The sequence below is a fragment of the Fukomys damarensis genome, unplaced genomic scaffold (genome assembly GCF_012274545.1).
Source record: "Fukomys damarensis isolate Sample0158 unplaced genomic scaffold, DMR_v1.0_HiC HiC_scaffold_31, whole genome shotgun sequence".
In the NCBI taxonomy this organism is placed as follows: domain Eukaryota; kingdom Metazoa; phylum Chordata; class Mammalia; order Rodentia; family Bathyergidae; genus Fukomys; species Fukomys damarensis.
In genome coordinates, this window is record NW_022900943.1 from 386728 (window position 1) to 413002 (window position 26275).

The window sequence follows — 26275 nt, forward strand, 5'->3', positions numbered from 1 at the left end:
CTACACCTGGAAGGCGCTAACCTCTCTTCTCTGTCACAAATGCCAGGATGGGTCACCTCCTGCTCAGCGCTGCATTCAAGCTGAACATTTTCTCCCTACACGCTCACATCTGCTTCTCCTGGTGGCTCTGACTTGATTCTTAACCAAATCCTCCCAAGCCTTCCAGGCTCACCATGACTGCTGCCTCCTCTGGGAAATGTAAGGATAATATATGGATGAGTCCAGGGTAGGTGAATTTACCTGTCTCTTAAAACCTACCGAAATGACTATGTATACCATATTATCAGACATAGATTCAAATAACTTCATATCTTTCCAGTATCACCTTGAGAAAGAAGCTTTAGTGCTCTGATCACATTTCCCATTCTGTAATAAATGATCACTAAAATAAGTATGGTAATGGCAATGCTGGGATTCTGAGTGACATCAGTTTCTGATAATCTCCAGCTACTAAGCAAACTCAGTTTTTATAAAATCCCTTTGGTCCACTCTTGACTCCTCCACAAGAAGTTTGTTCTCCTTCTGAGCAACACCCTTAACTACTACATACGCTCAGGCCATGGATGAGTGGCGGAATCACCCACAAGCCCAACAGGGCAGCTGCACTCTGAGATGACTGCGCCTGGGTCACCACAATTTCAAGGCATAGCTGCTGTATCTCTTCACCTGAAACAGAAGGAAGAGAAATCTGTAATGTAGCTGCCTCTCTGACTCATTTTTAGGCTTTAATGTCCATGTCAAAGCACCTGCTTGGGTGATTTCTGCAAATGACAGACCCTGAAGAAAGCAAAAGGAAAGAGACCCTATTAGTGATGAGGAGTGAAGAATGTCTCCCATGATGTCACAGTCCCAAGTCTTGGGACTGACAAGGGCTTTAACTAGACAGGAAAATTTCTCTTAGGACACCTAGAGAAACACTCAGTCACTAAATAAAAACATGAGAAAATTTCTTCTTCTTAAATTTTTATTACTCCAGTTTGCAGTACGTCATGATCACATTCCTTGTGAGGAGTTGATACATGTACTTACATCTTAATTCTTCTTTAATTTCCTTTTCTTCCCTTCCTTCCATCTCTTGTTCCCTTCCCATTAGAACAAAATCTATCTTTGCACTTCCTATTATCTATCTTTTTATTTTGCTCTTTATTTATATTTTGGATTTCTCATGTAAGAGAAACCAAGCACTGTATGGAAGTTATATTATATGTCATCCTGTACATCATATGTAAGTAAGCACTCTACAATGAGTGAAACAGCATCTACAGAAAATATATATACACAATTTTACAACACTGTTTAAAATGTTCATTTCCTCCCTTGCTCCTTCCCTCTGGAACTGAGGCAGGAAGCAAGCATATGAAATTTATTTGCATGTGGTAATTAATTCTGTTTGGTATAAGAGAGGTGCTGTGGATGAAGAATAGAAGTGAAGGTGTGTATGCCCTTCACCACTCACCACCAAGAATCTCTGGTGGGCAGATAGATCGGTGGACCCCCAATTAAGTCCACACACCTAATCCCTGGAACCCACAAATAGTCTACCTTACATATAACTAAACTGTACAGATAAGATCAGAGTTATGGACCCTGAGACTGAGCGATTATCCTGCATCATTTAAGTGGACTCATTAGTTACAAGAGTCTCTAAACACAGCCTTTCCTAGCTGCAGTGTGAGGCGACCTCAGCCCTTCATGGCTTGTTTTGCATATGGAAAAAGGGAGCTACAAGTCAAAGGACGTGGGCAGACACCAGAAGCTGGTAAAAGGAATGGACTTTCTCCCAGAGCCTCTAAAATGGGATTCTGCTCCACTAGTACCTTGAGTTTAGTTTGGAGAGAACCATATTGGAATTCTAGCCTATAGAAGTGTAAGGTAATGAACTGTATTTTCAGCCACTAAGTCTGTGGTCATTTATTACATCAGCAATAGATAACTAACAGAGCATCCCACATAATGCTGTAATGAAATCTAGGGCTCTGAAGTATATTTTGATAACCAGCAAGCAAGATGCACCCCTAACTCTGGTGGTGTTTCTGAGGACTGTATGTGGCTTGTGTCTGTAGAACTCTTCCTGTTCTCTCTCAGGTGTCAAGACTCAGACTCAGTGAGAGTAACCCACCTACCTAAGATGACAAACCTCAAGATCCCACGAGTCTACCCAGTCACTTCCTTTTGTGACAATCAATTTTTCTACCTTGTCAAATTCTAAAAGCAAAACCCAATGACCTAAATACACTTGAAATTTACCAAAGTTTAGTCTCATAAGTGGCGAGAGGAGGGCAGCCCAGTTCACAGGAGGATATTGGTAGCTTTCTCCAACAGCTGCTATGGGTTTCATCACTGTTTTGAGAAGGGAAGGAGGCACAGCTTCAGGACCTGTAAAAGTAAACACCAAATCAAAACAAAACAAACACCACCTTGACAGCATCATGAGAGTGGAAAATACTAGCATTCTCTTCTTTTGGTGTCACAGAATTTGACATCACATCTTTAACTGTGTTCAACCCTTTTTTCTGTGCTTTGAATCTTGATTCCATTTGCTACAAAATCTTTCTCCTTCTGTTTTCATCTCTAGTCTTTCTCTTATCTGTACAGAAATATTCCATATTTTTACCTACTCGTCTTCCATATTCTCGTGTCCTTTTGTCTAGTTTTCCTTTAAAGAGTGACTTACTCCACATCACTCCCTCCCTGCTCTATTACTTGAATGCCCTTCTAGCAGAGTTTCCGGCTCTGGTGTGTTAACTCCAAGGACTATGGATTACCCAAAGCTCCTGTAGCCCTAACCCATCCCATTCTGTACCATGTGCTCCTTTACTTCTCAGCCTGTGCCATGGCGACCGCTCCAGAGGTAAGCACCCAGGGGATGAGAGCAAATCCATGGGCCAGACAGTTACCTATTACCACTAGTGAGTACTGTTACTTTAATACCATATACTCTTTCTGGGGGAGGGATAGCTTGTAAAAATGAGACATGAGTGGGATATAAAATGCACAGACAGCAAAGGTATAGGGAGGTCATAAACAGCATATAGAAATGTAGAACAAAAAGGAGAAGCAAATGCCAAAACAGAAGAAAATCAGTGTCAGCAGGAAGCACCAGAAACACCAAAAGGAAAAACATCAGTAGGAAAAGGAGAAGCAGAGTCAGGATCATCAAATAAAGCAGCAGAAATTTAAACAGGGAGGAACAGAGACGGAGGCAGAATTGGCAAAAGAACAAACAGCTGAGAAAAGAGAAGCATAGGAAAGGAAGGTATGAAGGCCAAATCAGCAGAAACAAATCAGGAAACAGCGGAAAAGGGCACAGCAGAAGTAAAAGCAAAGTCAGCAAAAGGACAAACATCTGCAAAAGGAAGAAAATGAAAAAAGGAAACAGGCCAAATTAGTAGAAAAGGAAAGAGAATCAGCAGACAGTGCAGGGGGGGAAAGTACAACAGTAAAAGAACAACCAAGCAGCTGCAGAAAGGAGAAGCATAGGGGAAAGCAGCAGAATTAGCAAAAAGGGAACAGAATCGGCAGGCAGTGCAAAGGGGGAAACCAGGGCCAGCACACAGGACAACCAGCTTCAGAAAGGAAAAGCATGGAAAAAAGGAGAAGCAGAGACAGAGTCAGCAGAAGGGGGAATCCCAGACAGGCAAAGTGGGAAAGTAGAAGTGAAAGCAGAGTCACCAAAAAAGGAAACAAATGCATAATGGAGAAGCACAGGACAAAGGAGAAGCAGAGGCAGAGTCAGCCAAGGGAGGGTGGAAAAAGTGACAGCTGAGATGACAATAAAAGGGTAAAGAGCTGCAAAAAGGAAAAGCGTGGGGAAAAGGAATAGAGGCACAACCAGCAGATACTGAGGAAAAACAAAGAGAAGCATTTAAATAAAACCAAAGTCAATACAATGAAAACAGCTGTAGAAAAAGAAGTCCCTTGCCCCCCAAAAAGAAAGAGAGAAAACAAGAAAAGACAGAATTGTATGCAGAATAAGCTAAAAAAAATTAAAAAGCAAAGGTAGAAGCAGAATCAACCAAACAAAAGAGCTACAGAAAAGTAACGGCTTAGGAAAAAAGGAGAAGCATATAAAACTGGGCAAAGAACTTCAAAGACGCTTCTCCAAAGGTGATACACAAATGTTCAGCAAACATATGAAAAGATACCCAACATCAACCTTGAAAAATGCAAATCACTACTACACTGAGATATCACCTCACTGTTAGGATAGCTGTTCTAAAAGCAAGCAACAAAAAGACCAGAAAATAACCACTGTTGCCAAAGATATGGAGAATTGGACACTGGCACACTACTGGTGGGATTTTACAACAGCACACCCACCACAGGAAACAGTATGGCAGTTCCTCAAGGAAATGTACGTGGAACTGTCGTAAGATCCTACAGTCTGTCCCACCTCTTGGTGTATGTCCAAGAGGACTGAAAGCAGGGTCTCAAAGAAATATTTGCACATCCATGTTCATGGTAGCACTATTCACAAGAGCCAAGTGGTGTAAGTGACCCAAATGCCCACTAAAATATGAGTGAACAAACAAAGCAGGTGAGGTAGTTCCAGTTACCCAAGGAGAATAAATTCCAAGCCCACCCGTGGATGCCTGAAAGTGTGGATGGTATTAAATTGTAGTATATTTGCTAGTTTTAATTTTCCTACACATACACACCTATGATAGCTTCACATATAAATTAGGCAGTCAGAAATTAATAACAATATAGAAAAATTGGAACCATGTACTATAATAAAACTAATGTAGATATGACCTCTCTCGAAATGCCTTACTAACTTACTGCTCTTCTAATAGCCAATGTGAGATGACAGATGGCACTGTCTGCCGTCTCCTGGGCATATTCAGATTGCCCATGTCACTCCTCTTGTGCTTTGTGGACTGTATAGTTTGAGTGCCCTCCAAACTCCACGTATTGTAACTAAATCCATTCATTCATATGATAATAGTATTTTTAAGTAGGACTTTTATAGGGAATTAATGCAACAGAGGTAGAAATCAAATTTTGAGGAAAACTGGAAAATTTACAAATATACTCAATCAACAAAGAAATTAGAAAATAACTGATATAAATAAAATTAAAATACAAAATACCAAAACTTATGGGATACAACAAAAGCAATACTCTGAGGGAGATTTATGGTAATAAATGCCCATATTTTGAAAAGTAAAAAAAAAGCACTCAAATCAATGTCCTAATTAGTACTTCAAAAAACTATGAAAAGAAGAGCAAATATAATCAAAATTAGTAGAGGGAAGGAAATAAAATTCAGAGGGCAGATAACACAACATATGATGGAAAAGTCAATGGAACTAACAAAATCAAAAGATGGATCTTAAAATTAACAAATATTTAGCTAGACTAAAAAATAGAGAATACAAATGAATACAAAAATGAAAGTGAATAATTCTACTGACCAAACAGAAAAGGTTTATAAAATACTAAGAAAACTCATATACTAAGTGAGATAATTTTAGTAGAACAATTCCTAGAAAGACATAAATTACCAAAACTGAGTCAGTAATAGAAAGTATGATCAGTCTTATAACAAGTACAGAAAAATCAATAATCAAAAAAAAAAATCTCTCAACAAAGGAAAGTCCAGAATCAGAAAGGTTTGCTGATGAATCCTATTAAAGAGTTAAAAGAATGAAGACTACTCTTCAATTTCTTCCTTAAAAAATAAAAGGACCGGGCCAGGGATTTAGCTCAGTGATTCTGCCTTCTGCCTCACAAGTACAAGGTCCCGAGTTTGATCCCTGGTATAAGAAAACGAAACAAAAGACAGAAAAAAAAAAAAAAAAGAGAGAGAGAGAAAAGAACCATTTACTACTCATAAGACTAGCATTAGCTGATACCAAGCCAGACAAAAGTACCATAAGAAAGACAAATAAAGGCAATATTCTTTATAAATATACATACAAATAATTTTTTTTAAATTATGGCAAACATGGTTAAAAGGAATACATGCCACGATCAAACAGGATTTATCCCAAGTCTCACAGGTTGTTTAACCTAAGAAAATCAATGTAATACACATTAATAGAATGAAGAGAATTTGAAAATCATGTAGGCTTTTAACGGATACAGAGTAAGTTTATTACATAATTCAACATTTCCTGATAAAAAGCACTCAGAAAACTAAAATTAAAACTGAATGATTTCAATATTAAAAAGAGCATTCGTGAAAATCCCACAGCTAATATCATATCCAACGCTGAAAGACTGAAAACTTTTCCTCTACAGTCGGGAGCAAGACAGAATGTCCATTTTTCTGGTGGTATCAAACTAGTATTGGATGTTTCAGTCATCATAATTAGGAAAGAAAAAGAAATAAAAGGCATTAACATTGGAAAGGAGGCAGTAAAACTATATGGGCAGGTGACATGAAAAAAACCAAAGCAGTATATAAGATCAATACACAAAGCTTAGTTGCTTCTATATTCCAGGAGTGAGTTATCTAAAAAGGAATTTAAGAAACAATTCTACTTGCAATGGGACCCAAAATAATACAATACAGAGACAAAAATTTAGCCCAAAGAAAAGATTTATACAGGGGGAATACAATATATTACACTGAAGGAGATTTAAAAGGTCTGAAGTAAATGAAAGGAAATCTCATCTTCATAGAATGGAATGTTTAACAGTGCTTTGATGAGAACAGTACCTAAAAGGATATAGAAATTCAATGTTATCCCTAACAAAATTCCAAGACAAAGGACTATTATCTAGAATATATAAAGAACTCAAAACAATCAGCCCCCCCAAATACAATGACCCAATTCAAAAATGGGCATCTGAAATGAACAGACATTTCTCAGACAAAGTAGTAAAAGCAGCAAGTAAATATATGAAAAAATGTTCCACATCACTGGTCATTCGAGAGATGCAGATGAAAACCACTGAGATTCCACCTCACCCCACAAAGAATGGCTGCTATCAAGAAATTAATCAATAACACATGTTGGTGGGGTTGTGGGGAGAAAGGAACCCTCCTCCATTGTTGGTAGGAGTGTAGAATGGTGCAACCACTATGGAAATCAATATGGAGATACCTCAGAGAGCTTGGATGAGAGGTTCCATTTGACCCAGCCATCCCTCTGCTGGGTATCTTTCCAAAAGAATTAAAAGAATCATACCACAGTGATATATGCACACCAATGTTTATAACAGCACAGTTTGTAATAGCCAGAACTTGGAAACAGCCCATTTGCCCATCAGTTGGAAACTAAATAAAGAAGATGTGGTTTTTCTATAAAACAGAATACTACTCAGCCTTAAAGAATGAGACATTAGATTCATTCATAGGAAAATGGATACATATTGAGGATATACTCCTAAGTGAAATAAATAAATAAATAAATACATACATACATACTGAATAGTTTCTCTGGTATGAAAAACTATAATGGTACATAAGATCCTAATGGTATAACTGACAATGTGAAATAGAAAGAAAAGGGCTAAAGGTGTAGGGAAAGTGGGAAGGATAGGGGAAAGGTAAGAGGGAATAGAAAAAATATGCGAAAGTGAAAAATGGAAATAAAGTATTTGTAAATAGGGAAGGGAGGAGGAGGTAAAGGGAGGGCAAGGGTAAGGGGAAAAAATGAGAACCAAGAACTGTCATGTAAAGGTACAAGATCCCAATGATGAATGTAACTGTACTGTGTACCTAAAATGTACCAATAAACTCAATGAGAGAGAGAGAGAGAGAAAAACAAACAACAAATACAGTATGGGGAAAAAATAAAAACCAAGATACCTCATGTAAAAGTACAAGATCCCAACAATGAATGTAACTGCACTGCATAAAATGTACCAATAAACTCAATTAAAAAAATGAATAAAATGGTACACTTTATGTTATGTATACAAGCAGCAGAAAAAGCAATGAAACAATCTTTAGAGGGAAAAGCAGAAATCCCAAGGGAAATTGATACCATCCATGCCCTGGAAGAGGCAGGAAGAAAGAAAAAGACACAGTCTTGGTGTTGGTTACCTTTGTCTTTCTGTATTCCGAGGACCTGGGAATAGAATTTCTGCCCTTGGATTTCTGGGAATCCTAGTAATCTCTGCAATAAATAGCTTTACTTTTGAGTTCAGCTTAAGTAATTGCTTTCTGCAATAAAAAAGTTCCTTACCACAATTACTTTCTAGCTATTGGCCTCACCACCTCACCAAATTGCCCTTGTTATGATTTCTAATGGCCATCTAAATACCAAATTCAAGGACATTTTTTAAGGTCTTTCTTTTCACACTTTTCCATCTGAACATGCATCATGCCATTTTTGAAATAATTGCTTCCCTAAGCTTCTGTGTTCTGCTGAGTCTCACTGCCTGAGCTAATTTACACTCACAGTTTCAATTATTATTTATTTGTTGGTTACTATCAATCTCTACTTTTGATCCAGGCTTTTTCCTGTTTTAGGCTTTAAAGCCCAACCAGAACAGTCCCCAAAGTCAGGATGTCTTTTTAGTCTAGCCACCTGCTCTCCTATCTCCTGACATTTGGCTTCTTCTACTTGCCCATAAAGAAGTAAAACTAGTAGTTTTGCTAGAAGTTTGCCTTCCAATGTTTTGCCACTAACATTGTTTTGGTTTTTAAAAACTGCTAAGATTCAAGATTTCTACCCTTTTTCTATGCTGTGTTACCAGTAATTGTTGTTTTATTTCTGTTCCACCTTCACATATAATACTGGAAGTACAGGAAATATTGTCAGGGAGTAAACCATGACCAGTGAAAGAATTTCTAACAAAGAAAGTTAATTCATTTATAAACATATATAGTTGAACATTTATTGAATATTTCATTAAGTATCAGGCACTACTGCCAACAATGGAGAGAGCCGAAGAAGACAGGTCCTATGCCCATGGAGCTTATATATTCTAGTGAGAGAACAAATAAAACAACAAGGCAAAACCAGCTGTGATCAATTCTGTGATTAAAAACGTGATAGGAGCTAACTGGTTGGCAACACATAACTCTCTACTGACTATACATGTGCATCAAGTACCTTTACATAATGCTTGCTGCAGATTGGAGTGTCTGATTTCACACACAAAAATCCCCAAAATTAATTTTTCATTTTAGGGTCCTTTTGATATGTAATTCATAGAAATGGCCTGATGAAGTGGCAAACATTATAGTAAATACATGCATAGAATAACATGTCTATTAAGAACATGTATAAATTTCATATTGGAAATTATTACTTCAAAGCAGAGTTGTATTTCAATGCTTTAAAAAATCAAATGCTTTCAAAATAACATAAAAGTTTATTCCAGGTCCTTGGACAGAGTTCGCTATGGAAATTTTGCAGTTTCCAGGGGAGCTACAGAACCAGGAAAAGGCATTGAACCTGTCCTCTAATACCAGGACCCTATGTGAAGTATGACCATTTCTCAGACATTTTATTGCTTACACAGAGAGCGATCCTCTGATCAAAAAATGAACTTTCACCAAAGGTTGCATGCTTTACCATATACTTTCCATGTTGTGTGTATATTCACTAGATCCAGATGTTTTAAAGTTATAAAGTTGCTTTAAATCTCTTATCCACTTGATAGCTGCAAAGTTATCAATAGTTTATCTGAATATAGTGAATCACAGCAGAACCCATATTCACATATACTCTGGCTACAAAGAGGATCACAGGATCAGATCTCAGTGTCACAATGCGCATGCATAACTTCCATGGAAAAGGCTAGCCACACCAGACTGCAGCAAGCAGCGGTACATTCTCCAATTCCAACACACTGTTTGTGGGACACAGATACAGGCATGTGACACAGACTGTCAGTGTTGCCGCAGGTGATTCAGAATTATCCTGTGTACACATTCACCCACACACATGTGCAAGGGTGCTTAAAGGTGTAAACCAACAGGTACTTAAATACTACCACAGGCCAGATATCTGTTTAAGCACATAGGATTAAAACAGATGTTCTTCCTGCTCACTGAAGATTAGTCTGAGTCAGCCTTTAAAGAAATAGTATGCCAATTATAAAAAATAGGTAAAGTATTATGAAAATATGTCAGAAATGATTACATAAGAAATCTAACGAACAAAATAAAAGAGACAGAATAGGAAACATAGAGATAGGTCTTTTGAGATGGGAAGAAGATGGAGAAAGGGGGTAGGGAGAAGAGGCAAAGGGAACAGAAAAAGAATTAAGACACGTTATGTACATGTACTAACACCCCAGGACAAATGCAACCATTATATACTACAAACATACTGATATTAATTACAGTTTTTAAAAATGAAATCAACCTAATCTGTGAAAACAAAAGAAGGCCCTATCTTCTCCCACCAAAAGAAAATTTTAAAACAAACAAAAATAATGTTCAATTCAAAAGGGAAAGGACGAACAGGACTTTTCTAGATAAAGTCCACAGAAAACAGAGACAGAGATCATTACAGTACAGCACAGTTGTGGCAAATGAGACATGCTTTGCCCTGCCAGAAACTACTCTACAACCGAGAGAGTTAGAGAAAACAACTGATTTGAAACATCAGATCCTAAACACTGGTTGAGTATTCTGTCTCAAGAGCAAACACTGAGTTAGGAGAAACAAATATCCAGGGCCCCTTGGCAGCAGGAAGTCTCCAAGCAGGGCAGCACTAGTGGCAGGTGCACCGGCTGTGACTCCATGGGGACAAGAGATTGGCTCCACATGTGTGGACTGTACAAACGAGCACACACACTGAGAATACGGAAGTCAGGTTTGTTAACGTCAGAGAAGAGAGGCAAAAAAAGGAAAGCAAGAATAGGGGAAAAGGGAGAATAAACTCTGGTGGTTTTGAACAGGAACTGCAGCTATTGGTGTGAACTTGGGGACAGCGAGAGAAATAGATGGAAATACAGATACACATACAGAAGTAAAAGAGAACACGTATTTCCTAACTCTGTTCACTGAACAGGCATGGAGCAGTGCCTGTCTGCCATGCTACCCTGCTGCCCTGGAGCCAGACAACTATGGACTGAAACCTCTACAAACCGTGAGTTTTTACATAAACCTTTCCTCCTTCAACTCTGGGTGTCTGGTGTTTTTGTCTCAGCAATGAGAAAAGTAACCAAGATGTCCTCCTAAAGACAGAAAAACCTAGAAGGTATCTCCTTATCCAACTGATGAAGGTCAATCTCACGGTGGAGGGTTATGGGCATCTTTGTGCCATCTGATTAGATTATAGTGAGAAGAACAGAGCTCCATTTCTGTGATATCCCTGTCAAAAATTTTTGTTCAACTCTAAGATGAAAAATAGGAGGCAAACTCAAATTGAAGAACATTCTAGAAAAATAGTTGTCTTAAAGTCATGAAGTCACAGGAACAAGGAACTGTTCCAGATTAAAGACTGAAGAGACATGAAAATGAAATGAAGAGCATCACTCTGGTTTACATCTGTCTCTCACAGATGTCACTGCGATTGTCAGTGTAACTTCAATAGGGTGTTTAGGTGAAGTTTTGAATAGGGGAGTTTTTTGTCTTTCAGTCAGAAAAGAGATAGTTTGCAACTTTTTGTAAATTTTGCCAATTTCCCTATACATCTGAGATTATTTCAAAACAATAGGTAAAAAGTATAAATTTTTAAAATGAAATCTAAAATTTAATTTAAAAAACGCTTACATGCAAAAAAATAATTTACTTTCTTCTGGCAATGAAATGTGAATAAAAGCAGTGTGAAGGTATCACTTTATACTTGTTTGGTTTTTATTATTATTGCTTTATCTGTATGTTGTTTTAATTTGATATTATAACTAGACGGGGTTTATTTCTTCAGTATTACTACATAAAGTGAATCATAACTCCTTGAAAACTCTATAGAGAAGGTTCAATTCTTTTTCACCATTTTACAGAAACAATTAGAGCATAAAGACTTAGGTGGTTTGCCTCAAGTCACCTAGTCAGCACTCAGTTGAAGTGTGATATGAACCCAGGTAGTCTGGCTCCCACACTTTTAACTTCTATGATATGATGCCTGGCATATTCATTAAGGGCTGGAGAACCGAAAAGTGGCACAATCTTTTTGAAGAGTAAAGAGATCTTGCCAAACTTCTAGTCATAAACTCTCAGACTTGCGCACAGTAATAAACTGCTCAGAATATATCCTAAGGAAAGCTACAGCATAAGACAGCTCCATGCTTAAAATGGTTCATTATAATGGAACGTTTTAAAATGACAAATGATTATGATTTATCATAAATTAAAAATAATACTTTTAGAGCTATATTGGAAACATAATATTAAGTTTAAAATAAGTAAATATGCATGTTTACACATTAAATATAATGTAAAAAAACTGCACATGATGAAAAGCAACAAGAATAATATCTTAAAATGATAATATATATCAAGAGTCATGGGATATTGGTGACTTTTTCCCTTCCAAATATTTTAATGATACAATAAAACTCAAACTCACAAAACACATATGTCCAGAAAGTGAAGCAATCAGGTTGTGTACTTCGTCTAAGTCTCCTTTTGCAGGAGATGGGTAGTGATTATTTGCAATAAAGACACTGAATTTTCAAAAAATAAGATTAGACAAAAAAAATTTATGAACAACTATAACCAATACTCACATATCTAGAAGGACTGCATTATCTATAGTAGCTACCTCTAGCTGATATTATAGTGGATTCTTATTTTCTTCTTTGTATCATTTTTGAACTTACAGTTAAATAAAAGTACTCATTTCTAATAACATTTTAAAGAGTGATATAGGTAGAATATTACTAAGTCAAATTATTCCAAAATTATGTATAGTCTTGAAAACTAACTCCATAATTTTATCACAAAATAGACAGCTTTCTCATATCATTTATTCTATACTCGGAATTTAGGAAGTCTCTTCCTTCAGCTAAGTATCTTCTCCACAAATACACTTAATGCTAAAAGTTTCAAAACACTGACAACATACCTACTGATCATTTACGCATAAATCCAGTATTTACACGCATTTTTCACTAATTAATGAATTCATATTAAGAAATGCCATTCATAATCATTATATTACATGGATTTAAATATATTTTTTCATGTAATACTTATTGTAATGTTTAAAACTTACTAATACAAGCTTAGAAAGTATTTGTCTCATTTCCCAGAAATAGAATAACAAAAATAATCCTATTATGTAGAGATGCCTAATTTCAGCATTAGGAAGCAATTATTACATTTACTAAATACTCTAAATATGTTTTAAATGTTCCATAAAAGAAGTGAATAAACCCTCTCCCACCTGGAACTGCCATGCTCCAGCGCCCCAGAACGAAGCCTGGGCCCCAATCTGCAAGAAGGAGAGCCACACCCTCTCCCACCTGGAGCCACCATCGCTCTAGCACCAGGAAGGTAGCTGCGCCGGCACCCCTGAACCCTCATAACTCCCCCCTAATCCCGCGCACTCTCCGACCTCCTGATGGTGCCAGTCTTTGGACCCACTCTGCAGAGGCAGAGGTGGTCATAAAGGGTATTTTTCTGAGTTCCCAATTTTGAACATCTTTAAAGAAAGGGCGTGGGAAACCTGGAGTAGAACTGTGTGGAGTTCAACCGTTCAGAAGGTTGGGGAACTCAATCTGGGCCTTGCATCCCAGGGTCAGTCTGCGTCATGGGGTTCAGTCATCAGCTAACTGAGATTAGGGGTCTTGCGTCTGAGCCATTAAATGGTAAATATACTGTATTGAAAAGTTTGTTCACTTCAGACATGTTCTCGACTGCTTCTTGATTTCAATATAATTCAAATGGTTTAAGGGTGATAGACTAGTGACTACCACAGGTGGTCACTTTCCAAGTTGGGCTTGATCTTAATGTGTTGCTGATTGTATCAGTTGGGATAAAGCATTGCGGATGATTTGATGAGCTGTTTTCTCTGATGTGATGAAGATGAGAATGTCTGTGGGTCGTTAGAGACACAGAAGCTAGGGCGCAACTATATCAGGAAGATTTGGGTGATAACCCAGAAATTAAACCAAGGACAGCCCAACAACAAAAATAAAAATGAGAAAACACTTAAGCAAGACACAAAGACAGACTTCCAGTTCACCAATGGCAAACAGTAGGGCAAATGAGGAGGAAAAGGCCGATAGTGAACCACCAGGGCACCCTGAACTCAAAGCACAGGAAGTAACAAAACAGATCAGGCTCTAGAAAAATTCAAAACAGAAATAATTTCCCAGATAACCATAGAGATACTAAGGAAAATGGATGCCGTGATTCGAGACTCTAGAGCAGAAACTGACAAAAAAAATAGATGAGCTCAGGACCATGATAGAAGCCATGAAGGCCCAGCATAAGAAAGAAATGGAAAAAATAAACGCCCAACATAGGAAAGAAATGGAATCCATAATACAAATTCAAACAGATATCCAGAAGATTAAAAACTCTATTGAAAGCGTATGCAACAGAATAAAAGAATGTGAAGAGAGACTCTCAGATAGAGAAGATAAGATTGCAGTCAGTGACCATGAAAAGAGAAGTCTCTTAAAAACAGTAGGGGATCGTGAGAAATCGATCCAACGACTCCTAGATGATGCAAACAAGAATAACATAAGACTGATAGGAAAACATGAAGTAGCAGGAGAAAATACAAATGACTTAAAAAAGCTGTTCATAAAATTAATGATAGAAAACTTCCCAAACAGAGGGGAAGAATTTGACATTCAGATAACTGAGGCATATAGGACCCCAACTAGCTACAATAAAAAAAAATCTACACCTACACATATAATAACCAAGATCCCAGAAACCCAGCAGAAGAACAAAATACTACAAGCAGTAAGAGAAAAGAAACAAATCACATACAAAGGAAAGCCCATCAGAATCAAAGCAGACTTTTCAACACAAATCCTTGGGGCAAGGAGAGCCTGGAGTGAGATATTTCAAGTACTAAAAGATAACAACCTCCAACCTAGACTGATGTTTCCAGCAAAACTCTTTTTCAAAATGGATGGGGAAATAAGACACTTCCACAACAAAGAACACCTGAGAAACTACATGAACACCAAACCAGCACTACAAGGAATTCTAAACAAGATCCTAGAAAAAGACAATGAATTACATTTATTGACTATCGTATGTTGAACCACCCTTGCATCTCTGGAATAAATCCGACTTGGTCAGGATGGATGATCTTCTTAATAATCCTCTGTATTCTGTTTGCTACTATCTTATTAAGGATTTTTGCATTTATATTCATTAAGGACATTGGTCTGTAGTTCTCCTTTTTAGTTGTATCTTTCACTGGTTTGGGAATCAAAGTGATACTTGCTTCCAGGTATGAATTTGGAAGTATAGCTTCCCTTTCGATTTCATTGAAAAGTTTGAAGAGTAATGGCAGTAGTTCTTCTCTAAATGTTTTGTAAAATTCAGCAGTGAATCCATCAGGGCCTGGGCTTTTCTTTGTTGGTAAATTTTCAATTACATTTTCAATTTCACTGACTGTAATTAGGGTGTTTAAAATGTTTTTATCTTCTTTGTTCAACTTTGGTAATTCGTAAGTATCTAAAAATCTGTCCATTTCTTCTGTGTTTTCCATTTTATTGGAGTACAGATTCTCAAAGTAGGTATTCATGATCCTCTGCATTTCTTTTAGATCTGTTGTGACTTCACCTTTTTCATTCCTGATTGCATGGATCTGAGCCTTTTCTTTCCTTTTTTTGATAAGATTAGCTAAGGGTTTGTTGATTTTATTTATTCTTTAAAAAAATCAGCTCTTTGTTTCATTTATTTTTTGTATCCTTTTCTTAGTTTCAATTGCATTGATTTCTGCTCGGATCTTTATAATGTCCTCTCTTGATCGAGCTTTGGATTTTTCTTGCTCTTGTTTTTCTAGGAGTCTAAGTTTCATCATTTAGTTGTTTATTTTAGCCCACTCTGTTTTCCTAGTGTGGGCATTCAATGTTACAATTTTCCCTGTAGAAATGCTTTCATTGTGTCCCATAAATTCCTGCATAGGAAAAGACTTTATGAACAAATCCTCAGTAGCACAGGAACTAGCAGATAGAATCAACAACTGGGATCTCATCTTACTAAAAAGCTTCTGTACTTCAAAAGAAACCATCAGCAGAATTAAGAGACAATCTAAAATGTGGGAAAAAATTTTTTACCAGCTATTCCTCAAAGGACTATTATCAAGGATATATAAAGAACTCAAAACAATCAGCCCCCCCAAATATAAAGACCCGATTCAAAAATGGGCAACCAAAATGAACAGACATTTCTCAAAGTAAAAGCAGCAAGTAAATATATGAAAAAATGTTCCACATCACTGATCATTTGAGAGATGCAGATGAAAACAACATTGAGATTCCGCCTCACCCCACAAAGAATGGCTGCTATCAAGAAATCACACAATAACAAATATTGGCGGGGTTGTGGGGAGAAAGGAACCCTTCTCCATTGTTGGTGGGAGTGCAGACTGGTGAAACCACTATGGAAATCAATATGGAGATACCTCAAAAAAAGAGCTTGGACTGGAGGTTCCATTTGACTCAGCCATCGCTCTGCTGGGTATCTTTCCAAGAGAACTAAAAGAATCATATCACAGAGAAGTATGTGCACCCATGTTTATAGCAGCACAGTTTGTAATAGCTAAATCTTGGAAACAGCCCATTTGCCCATCCGTTGGAAACTGGATAAAAAAAATGTGGTTTTTCTATAAAATGGAATATTAACCACAAAGAACGAGAAAATAGATTCATTCATAGGAAATGGATACATATTGAAGATATACTCCTAAGTGAAATAAATAAGTCACACATGTGTAAATACCAAATAGTTTCCCTGGTGTGAATAATCTGAAATAATACATAAGATCCTAATAAGATTACTGACATTGAGAAATGGGAAGAAAGGAGCTAAAGGTGTAGGGAAGGTGAGATAGGTAGGGGAAGTGTAATAAGGGAAAAGAAAAAAATGTGAGATAATGAAAAGATGGAAATAAAGTGTTTGTAGATGGGGAGGGGAGGAGGGGCTGAAGGGAGGGCAGGGGTAAGGGGGAAAAATGAGAATCAAGACTTGTCATGTAGAGGTACAAGATCCCAACAATGAATGTAATTGTACTGTATCCCTAAAATGTACCAATAAACTCAATTAAAGCTGAAAAAAAAAAAAAGACAATGAAGGCAACACCACCATGAGGCTCAACAGAGCAAATCAAATAGGCAAGGCAAGAAATTAAAAGGAGAAGGTGAAAAAGTAAAAAGAGTCAACAAAAGGCCAATAACATGTCAGTAGTAAGTCAGTATATATCAGTTATAACCAGCAATGTCAATGGCCTCAACTCACCAATCAAGAGAAATACACTGGCAAAATGGAATAAGAAGCAAAATCCAACAACATGTTGTATACAAGAAACACACCTAGTGCAAAATGAAGCCCATAGACTGAAAGTGAAAGGATAGAAAATAATTCTCCATGTGACAGGAGCCCAGAAAAAAGCAGGGGTAGCAATCTTATTTGCAGACAAAGTAAATTTCAAACCAAAACTGATTCTAGTATTATCGATGTAGGACGGTACTGTATCATACCTCTATGAATGTAAAATCTTGTACCTGCTTTATGATACATAGTAGGGACTGTGCTTTATCAGAGCTACATTTAATGATATCACTCTAGAATGTTCTCTTTCCAGATGATGATTAAGATGCTAATAAAATAAAAATGGTGCCAGGTACCACAACAGCAACACAACTTTGCTGTTTTCTGGATATCATTTTCTTTGTTTTTTTGTTTTGTTTTGTTTTTAATGGAATGTGCTGAATGTCTATAATCTTGTTCAGATGACTGCAGAACCTGGAAAAGCTGTTGCTGCCATCGATGTATAACATACTATTATTAGTCCTTTTATATACATACATATATATATAAATTGAATTTTGGGAAACTTTAACGGTGCTGTCAACTTTGGAAAAAGTCATCCTAATTTACTATGTTGAGTTGGCATTGTACGGAAATGGACAGCCATATTGGTCTAGAAATGTTAATTTATTTTTATTTTTATATTTTTCCATGTGTACAGGGGTAACACATCATACTAAATATGTAAGGTCATAACTACGTGGGTTTGATTACAAAAACTAATAAAGTATTCTCTAAATAATGAAAAAAAGAATAAGATAAGACTATGAGAGCATGGAGCAATTTAAATATGTTCGGGGACAATTTTCATCACCAGAATTAAGGATTACTTTAATATTACATCATTGCCTTTTCTCTTTTACTTTACTTTTTAGTTTTATTGTAGGATTCCCTATTTTTAATGTTCATACAGAGATTTAGCTGAAATACCGAATAGTTTCTTTGGTGCAAAAACTATAATAGTACACAGGATCCTACTGAGATAATTAATAATGTGAAATAGGAAGTAAAGGGCTAAAGGTGTAGGGAAAGTGGGAAGGGTGGGGGAAAGGTAATAAGAGAGAGGAAAAAAATATGAGAAACTGAAAAAATGGAAATAAAGTGTTTGTAAATGGGGAGGGGAGGAGGGGGTGAAGGGAAAAAATGAGAATCAAGACCTATCATATAAAGGTACAGGATCCAAATAATGAATGTCACTGTATTGTATACCTAGATTGTACCAATAAACTCAATAAAATGAAAAAAAAAAGTAGTGAATAAAATCTTGATAAAATCTGAACATAATATGAGCTTGAGAAAACAGAGATCATAAATCAGGAAAAAGATTAAAAGAGTGGAACAGAAGGAAAAATGGTAAGAAACAAAAATTAGAGGCCTACAGGGGCAAAAGCAACTTTATGGCAGCAGGAATAACCTGTGAGCAAAGGTTTCAAGCCTACACAGTCAAGAATTGTCTACAGGCATAGAAAACAATGATGAGAAAAGTTAAAAGTATACCTAACAGAAGTAGTCCAGAGCTAACAGAGAAGAGAGAATGTCACGTAGTACATCCAAAAATTATATCCAAAGCCATGAACTGAATTCTTTTAAAACCGAAGGAATTTCATCTACCTAGTATGCTTTTATAGTGCTGGCCAATTAGAGGAGTAGATGCCCATGAACCTCTAGCACAGTCTATCAGTTAAATATTAAAGGGAGTTTTGGGCAGGGGATATAGCTCAGTGGTTCTGCCACCTGCCTCGCAAGCACAAGGACCCAAGTTCAATCCCCGGTATCAAAAAAAAAAAATTCTGAGATGCATTAAAGGGAGTATTCAAAATGTGAAAAGTCCTAAGTACTAGGAAGCAGACTAACAGTAGTTAATATGCTATCTCAAATCTGATTGGTTATGATGGAAATCGCAATGCCCAGTCTCCTCCTGGTGTAAGAGTGGACCAAAGAGAACCTCAGCATCTCTCCTCTCTCACTCATTACTGAAGTTAGAAGTAGCACTCCGAAGCAATGAAACCAGGCCATCCCTGACATTCTCTGTTTTATGCCTATCCCAAGCATGATTTTTATTCTCTACAACAATTTCTCCCTCAAAAGAGTTCACCAAAGTTGTCATCCTTCCTACCAGCAGCCATAATGGGCTCTGGTGAGTGACATCCAGACATTTACACTCAAAAGCTGCTTCAGAAGAGTTATTAACATTCAAATGAGCTAGGCATACTGAAGAAGGAAACACTCGTTTGCATGCACACCTCCGCTTTGGGCCATCCCACTTAGTCCCACAGAGCAGGGTCTGGTTTTGTTTTTGTAAATGGGCTTCAAGGCGGAGGTCAGCCTCCCACGGCCCTCACCCCTCTGGGGTCATCATTAGTAATGTGTGAGGTTGAATGGACTTTCCTCTGAATCTAGTTGGCAAATCTGCCAAAAAGGCAGCCCTCTCCCACAACCTGAAAATACCAAAACCCAAGTGGTAATATGGCATTGTTTTGATACTGCATTTATCTGCTTTCAAGCAGCTTTCGGCAAGACCACGCATCACGGTGCTGTTCCCAGTCCCGTCTCCTTTTTCAGTCTTACACACAACAGTCCCTCTTGTACCCTGACTGCGTAATCACACAAATACTACATTTCACCAAGAACTCCCCACAAGGTTCAGAGAGAGGTCCTTTGTGCCAAGAAATAGGAACTTCACGAGCCAAAATAACATTTCATTTGACCGAACAGTTCTGATTTTATTTCTCATGCAAATAACTCACATTACCAAAATTTTACAACAATGTATAACCTTACAAAATATATAGCAAAAATGTAAAGCTTTATTATTTTAGCCATATCAATTTTAGATATTTAGTTAAGAATTCAATTTCTTACTAATGAAGATATCTCTCATATCTATTTTAAATAGCCAATAAAATAATTTGTACACTAAATGTAATATATATTTATATATTACGTGCAATGATGGCATACTTACATATTTTTACTGAGGATAATTAAAAGCAAATGACATAACCCTAAAATAATAGCATATATTCTAGAACTCCTGAAACTAAAGGAAAGTGTCTTCAGGGTACAAAAACAGTTTAAAATCTGGAAGCTCCAGGCATTACTGTATCCAGTGGGAAATGAGATGACATGACCTTTACCTCCTTTCCAGTGGTAAGATCTTATTCTTCCATGACCTTCTTTAATCAAACTATTTCCTCCAGATTTCTAGTTTATAACTTTAATTCATTTTATAGCTTTATTTCTTTCAAAAATTATGGTCTTGTTATAAGACAGATGCCGATTTTGGCCAGCCAGGAAAAAAAATGAAATTAGCAAGTATCAATTAAAGAGTATTACATAAATGAAGCTAGTACCTAAGTCACGACATGTTCATTTCTAATTTTTTTTGCAAAGCTCCGAAAAGTATATATGTATCGTTAAAGAGCACTTACTTAATAATTTTCACGGTATTATTCTGGCTCCAGGTAAAATAAAAGGCACAGAATCTACATCTTTAAATTGCTTATGTTCTAGTCTGGGTGATAACAACACAGAATCACAAAAGGACAAATATCTACAGAGGAGAAAAAACCAAAAATAGTAAGCAGAAGCAGGGATTCACAGTGTGATCATACATAGCACAGAGACAAGACCTATTTCCAAGGCAGTTCTGGGACAGAAACTGAACCCAGAACTGCTTTCTCTGCTTAGATCACACTGTCACTTGAAACTGACAGAAAAAGCAATGTGTATTTTATATTTTTGAAGGGCCAAATAGAAGATTAAGGCATCCACAGAACCACCCAAATCAGAGGCTGTGATTTTGAAACCATAGAATGTGTATGTTTTCGCAGCAATTAGGATGCTGGTTTAGCAGAAGAAAATACTCACCCCCTTGAGATTTGTATTGTTTAATTCTACAGAAGCATAATTAGGGTACACAAACTTCCTTAACATGTAGAAAGAATGATAAAAATCCAAAAAATGTGCTCACTTGCCTTTTTTCCCTCCTGTCATGAAGAAGCCAATGGCTGCTCTAATAAAACTGTTTTCAGGCAAATAGCTATAGTCGGTAGGAACTGTGGAGAAAGAAAATGATCAAATTAACCAGCGAACTTGGCAAGACTAATGAAGGAGAGATAATGATCTCTCACTGCCCTATCAACATAAAGACAAAGCAGAGATGTTTATGCCATTAATCTCAGCACAATACTCTGTGGCTGTAACTAATTCTATTAGATTAGGTGACTGGCCTTGAAGTAATCACTTAAACTATACAGCAAATCTAAAATGGTAGTAAAACTAGCAGAGGCTGAAAAAAAAAAATCACAGAGCACGAATACATACCAAACTGGATTAAAAAAATTATTTCCCCATTGTCACATCAGTACAATTCCTACATTGTCCCAATGTAGTGACCTCCTCCGGGTCACCAAGGGTTAGATCACATTGATCCAGGGACTTCTTCAGGACAGGCTAAGATCCATGAACTATGGAAACTCAGCCCCCATATTAACTAAGGCAGGTGCCTCAAAGTGACCAACATGTGCAAAAAACCAAATGCAGTTGCTGACTTTTAACGGTGAAGCAATGACATTTAATGCTAGTTGAGTCCTGAGAAAATCCTAAATCCTTTTCCTCCCAGTTACCCACAATTGTTTCATGAGATGGTTTTTACTGCAATAAATGGCTAAACTGGAAAATTCCATCAGGAACAACTAGCTGTATTTTTCAAGATACACAGTCATTTCTTTCAGAAGAACCGGTGTAGGATGATTCACTACTACCTAATTTGAGTCTATGTGGGCCAAACCAACTATCCTACAACATGACAATGTAAAAAACAAATACATGCCGGGAGTGATGGTGCACACCTGTAATTCCAGCACTCGGGAGGCTGAGGCAGGAGGATCACTGTGAGTTCGAGACCAGCCTGGGCTACATAGTGAGTTCCAGGTCATTCTCAACTACACAGTGAGATCCTGTCTCAAAAAGCAAAAAAAAAATACACAACAGCAAAAGTCTGACACAAATACGCTAATTTATCAGGACACTATGATGCCCTGACCTTCTAAACTAGTATTATCAAGGCTTTTAAATATGATTTTTTTTCTTTATCACATTTTCATATGACAATTTCCAGCCCTCTAAAGTTCATTATGTTGGAAAGGCTGTGGACCAATGTCTTATTTTTATAGCTACAGAGCAAGTGAAGTGAGGAAAACAACAACCACAATGGCTTACATCCGTGTTAGTAGACTATCCATCAGTGATAAGTGAAAGGAAATTTCAGTGAAGAATCTTCAGTATCTAATATCTCTGGCCTGGGACCAAAATAGAACTTTTCCAAGAAAATCTCCAAGTACAAACATAAATTAATCATGCAGGGATCACAACTATTTTTTTTTTAATCAAAAAGCTACAAACAGGGGAATGACTTATTAAGACTCAGACTTTCAATTCTATGGTTGGGAAAGTGCACATCTTTTTCTTTCTTTCTTTCTTTCTTTCTTTCTTTTTTTTTTTTTGGTACCAGGGATCGAACTCAGATCCTTGTGCTTGCCAGGAAGGCAGTGAAACCTACTGAGCTAAATCCCCAGCCCAGGAAAGTGTACATTTTTAAATGTACTTAACCCACTGTACTCATATAACTAGCACCAGAAAAAATTCTTGTTATATATAAAGAGACTTTAATGAAACACAATCCAATTACATCTAGTAAAACAGGTTTGCTCCAATCTTCAAGGACGTCATTTCTCATATCTGGATCTGTCACTGAACTAATTCTATATGTCTCAGATGCTCTATTTGCAAAATAGGGGCTTAGACTACCTTCAGAGCAGTGGGGAGTCTATGGCATGAGTGCCTCAGCAGGCCATCTGTATCTCTGAAAGCTCCAAAAGGTTCACGACACAGGGATACACTACCCTCTAAGAGAGGCAGAGAGGATGAATGAGTGCACAGGGGTCTGGGGGTCAAACCACAAGCCCACAAGTCTGCTGCCACGTGACTGAGTCAGGAAGTAAGTGTCTCCACACCCCATTTAACTGAAATAAAGTAGAGGGGGTAATACACACCACGCAGGGTTGTTGTGGAGGTTAGTGCTGTTAACAAAGTACAGAACCATTGTGCCTTTAGCTCCCGGGTTTTAAGACTGTCATCTTACCTGAGGTTCTGTTTTGATTTGAGGACAGAGTAGACAGATGAAGATGCCCTAGAAGCCAGATTGTATTTGTCTGAAGACCAATCACCCCAGAGACACTGATGATCTGTAGATAAAAATTTAACAGTTCAATGATGGGCAAGATCCAAGTTCCATTCAATAAAAGGTCAGGCACAGTCACTAATCTTTTATGAGGTAGTGGTTTGGCTGGCAATGCGAAGTTCTATGACAAGGTGTGATATGTGTCTCATACACCAGACTTGGATTGTGTGCTCAGTAAGTTTTTGCTGAATTAATGAATGAACCACTTGATCAATGAGGGTAGAAAGTACAAGTGCTACACGTTTTCTCAGGTTTTGCTGAGTCAGAGGGCTCTCAAAAGATTTTCAAAAAACGCTAAAAGAAAATTTTAAAAGTAGAAAAGAAGGGCAGGCTACTTAAGACTAAACTACCTCTAAAAACTAGGAGATATTACTCTGTTCACCTCTACATAATTTTCTATTACTGCTTTATCATTAATAAGCATTTTAAAATATAGTTTTCATTTACAGATTTTCCTCCCTCAGGTATAGAAACTTAAGTTTCAGTAAAATTCTTTTCTGAGCATATTTATATTCATACGTGGAAAAGAGCTTGTTCAGAGACTTCTGTTTGCTTTTAAAGCATGAATTATTAGAAGTCTTTATGTGAGGGGCATTATAATAGCTGTGTTTTATAAGAAAAGAAAGATATAAATGAAAAGATATAACATTCTATATAAAGAGTGCCAATCATGCAAACAAAAAAAAAGAATGCTTGAAAAAACATAACCAAACATTAGCAGCAACTGTGTAGTTTGGAAGACCACCCATGACATATTTTTAGCTTTTTGCATTCTGTTCTTTCCAATTTTATGCAATGACATACAATTTTAAAATAAAATCTTTAAAGATATAAACACTTCTTAGCAGATGGGTATGTTTATTCTTCTGCCACAATTAACTGTAACAATGATTTACCCAAAAACATTCAGCCGTAACATCTGAATTAGTGCCTCAACCATTCTTCCTAGATATCTGATCACCTTCATCACTTTCCAGTTTTCCTTATCCTGAAAGCCAAACGTTCCTTGCAGGTCAGGTTTCAATTTTTAAGGGAAATCAGTATCAACTTAACCAAATATGCAAGCTTTCTTTCTTGTCCACAGGTACTGCGTGTTTGTCAGTGAAGACAGGACCACACACCACTCCCAAACACCCCTTCAGCTCAGCACGAATAGCCAAGGACTTCCACGTTTTCCAAGTAAAACATTTTGGATCATGTATAAGAAAAAATGATTAACAGGATTATCTGTTTTCCATCCAAGGATTTTAAATTCTTCTTACCTGAGTTAAAGTTCTAATGACTTCATTAAGTCGGCCTTGAAAATGAGAAGTCTGTATAGCTTCTGACTTTAGCTGAAAGAATAAGGAGAAATATTCAACACCCTCCCAAATAAAAAGTAAATAATTATATTCCCCGTATATGAGCAGTCTCCTTCTAAACTATGGAATAATTTATCATATGTCTTTATAATTCAAACACATGGGTTATGGGCCATTTTGGGGTTTATACATGATTAATATCTTAGCATTTGTGCAGTGTGGCATGTAGCAGTCACACAACAAAGTTTTATATGAACAAAGGACTTCCTTTAGAATTACTTATACACTTACAGGTGTATATGTCCACTGTGAAATCATTGTGAAATTAAAAAAAAAAAACTTCTATATAAACTTAAATATTACAGGTACAAACTGGAGTTTCTGTGAATGATTCTTTAAATTTCTTAGCACTCAATCACTTTGTTCAGGCTGAGAAATTTATAGAAAGTATCTACACTGGCAAAATTTAATCCCTACACACCAAATAAAGAATAATTCTACAGAAAGAATTCTTGGCCAAGAACACTTTTTCATACAGCAAGGCTTTGAAAATCCTAGTACAATTATCACTGTGAGCATGTATTTGTCTGTGCTTAGCATATTAAGACAATGGGTATTCTCCTCTTGCCATAGCTGTGCACACATTCAGATCCCTTTCTTTACCTGCATTACATCCCCTTCTGAGCCAACCAAGGCCACCATGCCATGAAGAGCTGCCAGACAAAGCACCGTAGGAGTCTCCTAAAAATAAAGCATCACAGTACATCATGAGAAAAATGCTCCTTGGGTTTGGATTCTATACAGGTCATTACTGCAAAGAAAAATAGTCAAAGTGGTACTGAATGTGCAGGATCACAACAACCTGCTTAATTCACCCAAAAATCACAGCAAACAAAAATAATTAAGGTTGTTAGATCATAGGGAGCTTTTTGTTTTCACTTTTTAAAAGCACAACATTGCTTTAAAATTACAATACAATACCATAACAAAATATCCAGTGTGCAAAACAACTATAGTGGCTGCCAAAAGGTACTATTTATACAGGATTAAAAATAAACCTCTCTTTTCTTTGGAATTGCCTGTTCTTCTATTATTAAGCTATATTATAATAGGTCCACTAAAATAGCTTCTTCTTTTGTGAAAATAAAAAATGGCACAAAAATGGTGACCTCTACCTCTGAAAGAACAACTCTGATCCAGGCAGGGAGAAGCTTGCTACCCAAGTCTTCAGCTTTCCCGTGTCCACACACAGAGAGACCATGAACTATGTTTCCTAACGCCAGGGCAAAACCAGAAGTCTGTTTGGAATAAATAAAAATGGGGTGGGAAAAAGAAAAGAAAAGAAAAAAAAATTAGAAACATAAATATACA

The 26275-nt window shown here is 36.9% G+C and overlaps 1 protein-coding gene across 2 annotated transcripts in view; it reads right to left on the reverse strand.

Moving 5' to 3' along the window:
* Positions 1-26275, reverse strand: part of Focad (focadhesin) — a 268590-nt gene that overhangs the window by 15305 nt on the left and 227010 nt on the right. For both annotated transcript variants that reach the window (XM_033757649.1, XM_033757648.1), the window contains 7 exons: positions 26080-26202; positions 25568-25645; positions 24866-24937; positions 23505-23607; positions 21337-21417; positions 2248-2376; positions 551-666 (listed from right to left, as the gene is read on the reverse strand). In XM_033757649.1, coding sequence (XP_033613540.1) covers positions 551-666; positions 2248-2376; positions 21337-21417; positions 23505-23607; positions 24866-24937; positions 25568-25645; positions 26080-26202 — 702 coding nt within the window. The remainder of the gene's footprint in view (positions 1-550; positions 667-2247; positions 2377-21336; positions 21418-23504; positions 23608-24865; positions 24938-25567; positions 25646-26079; positions 26203-26275) is intronic.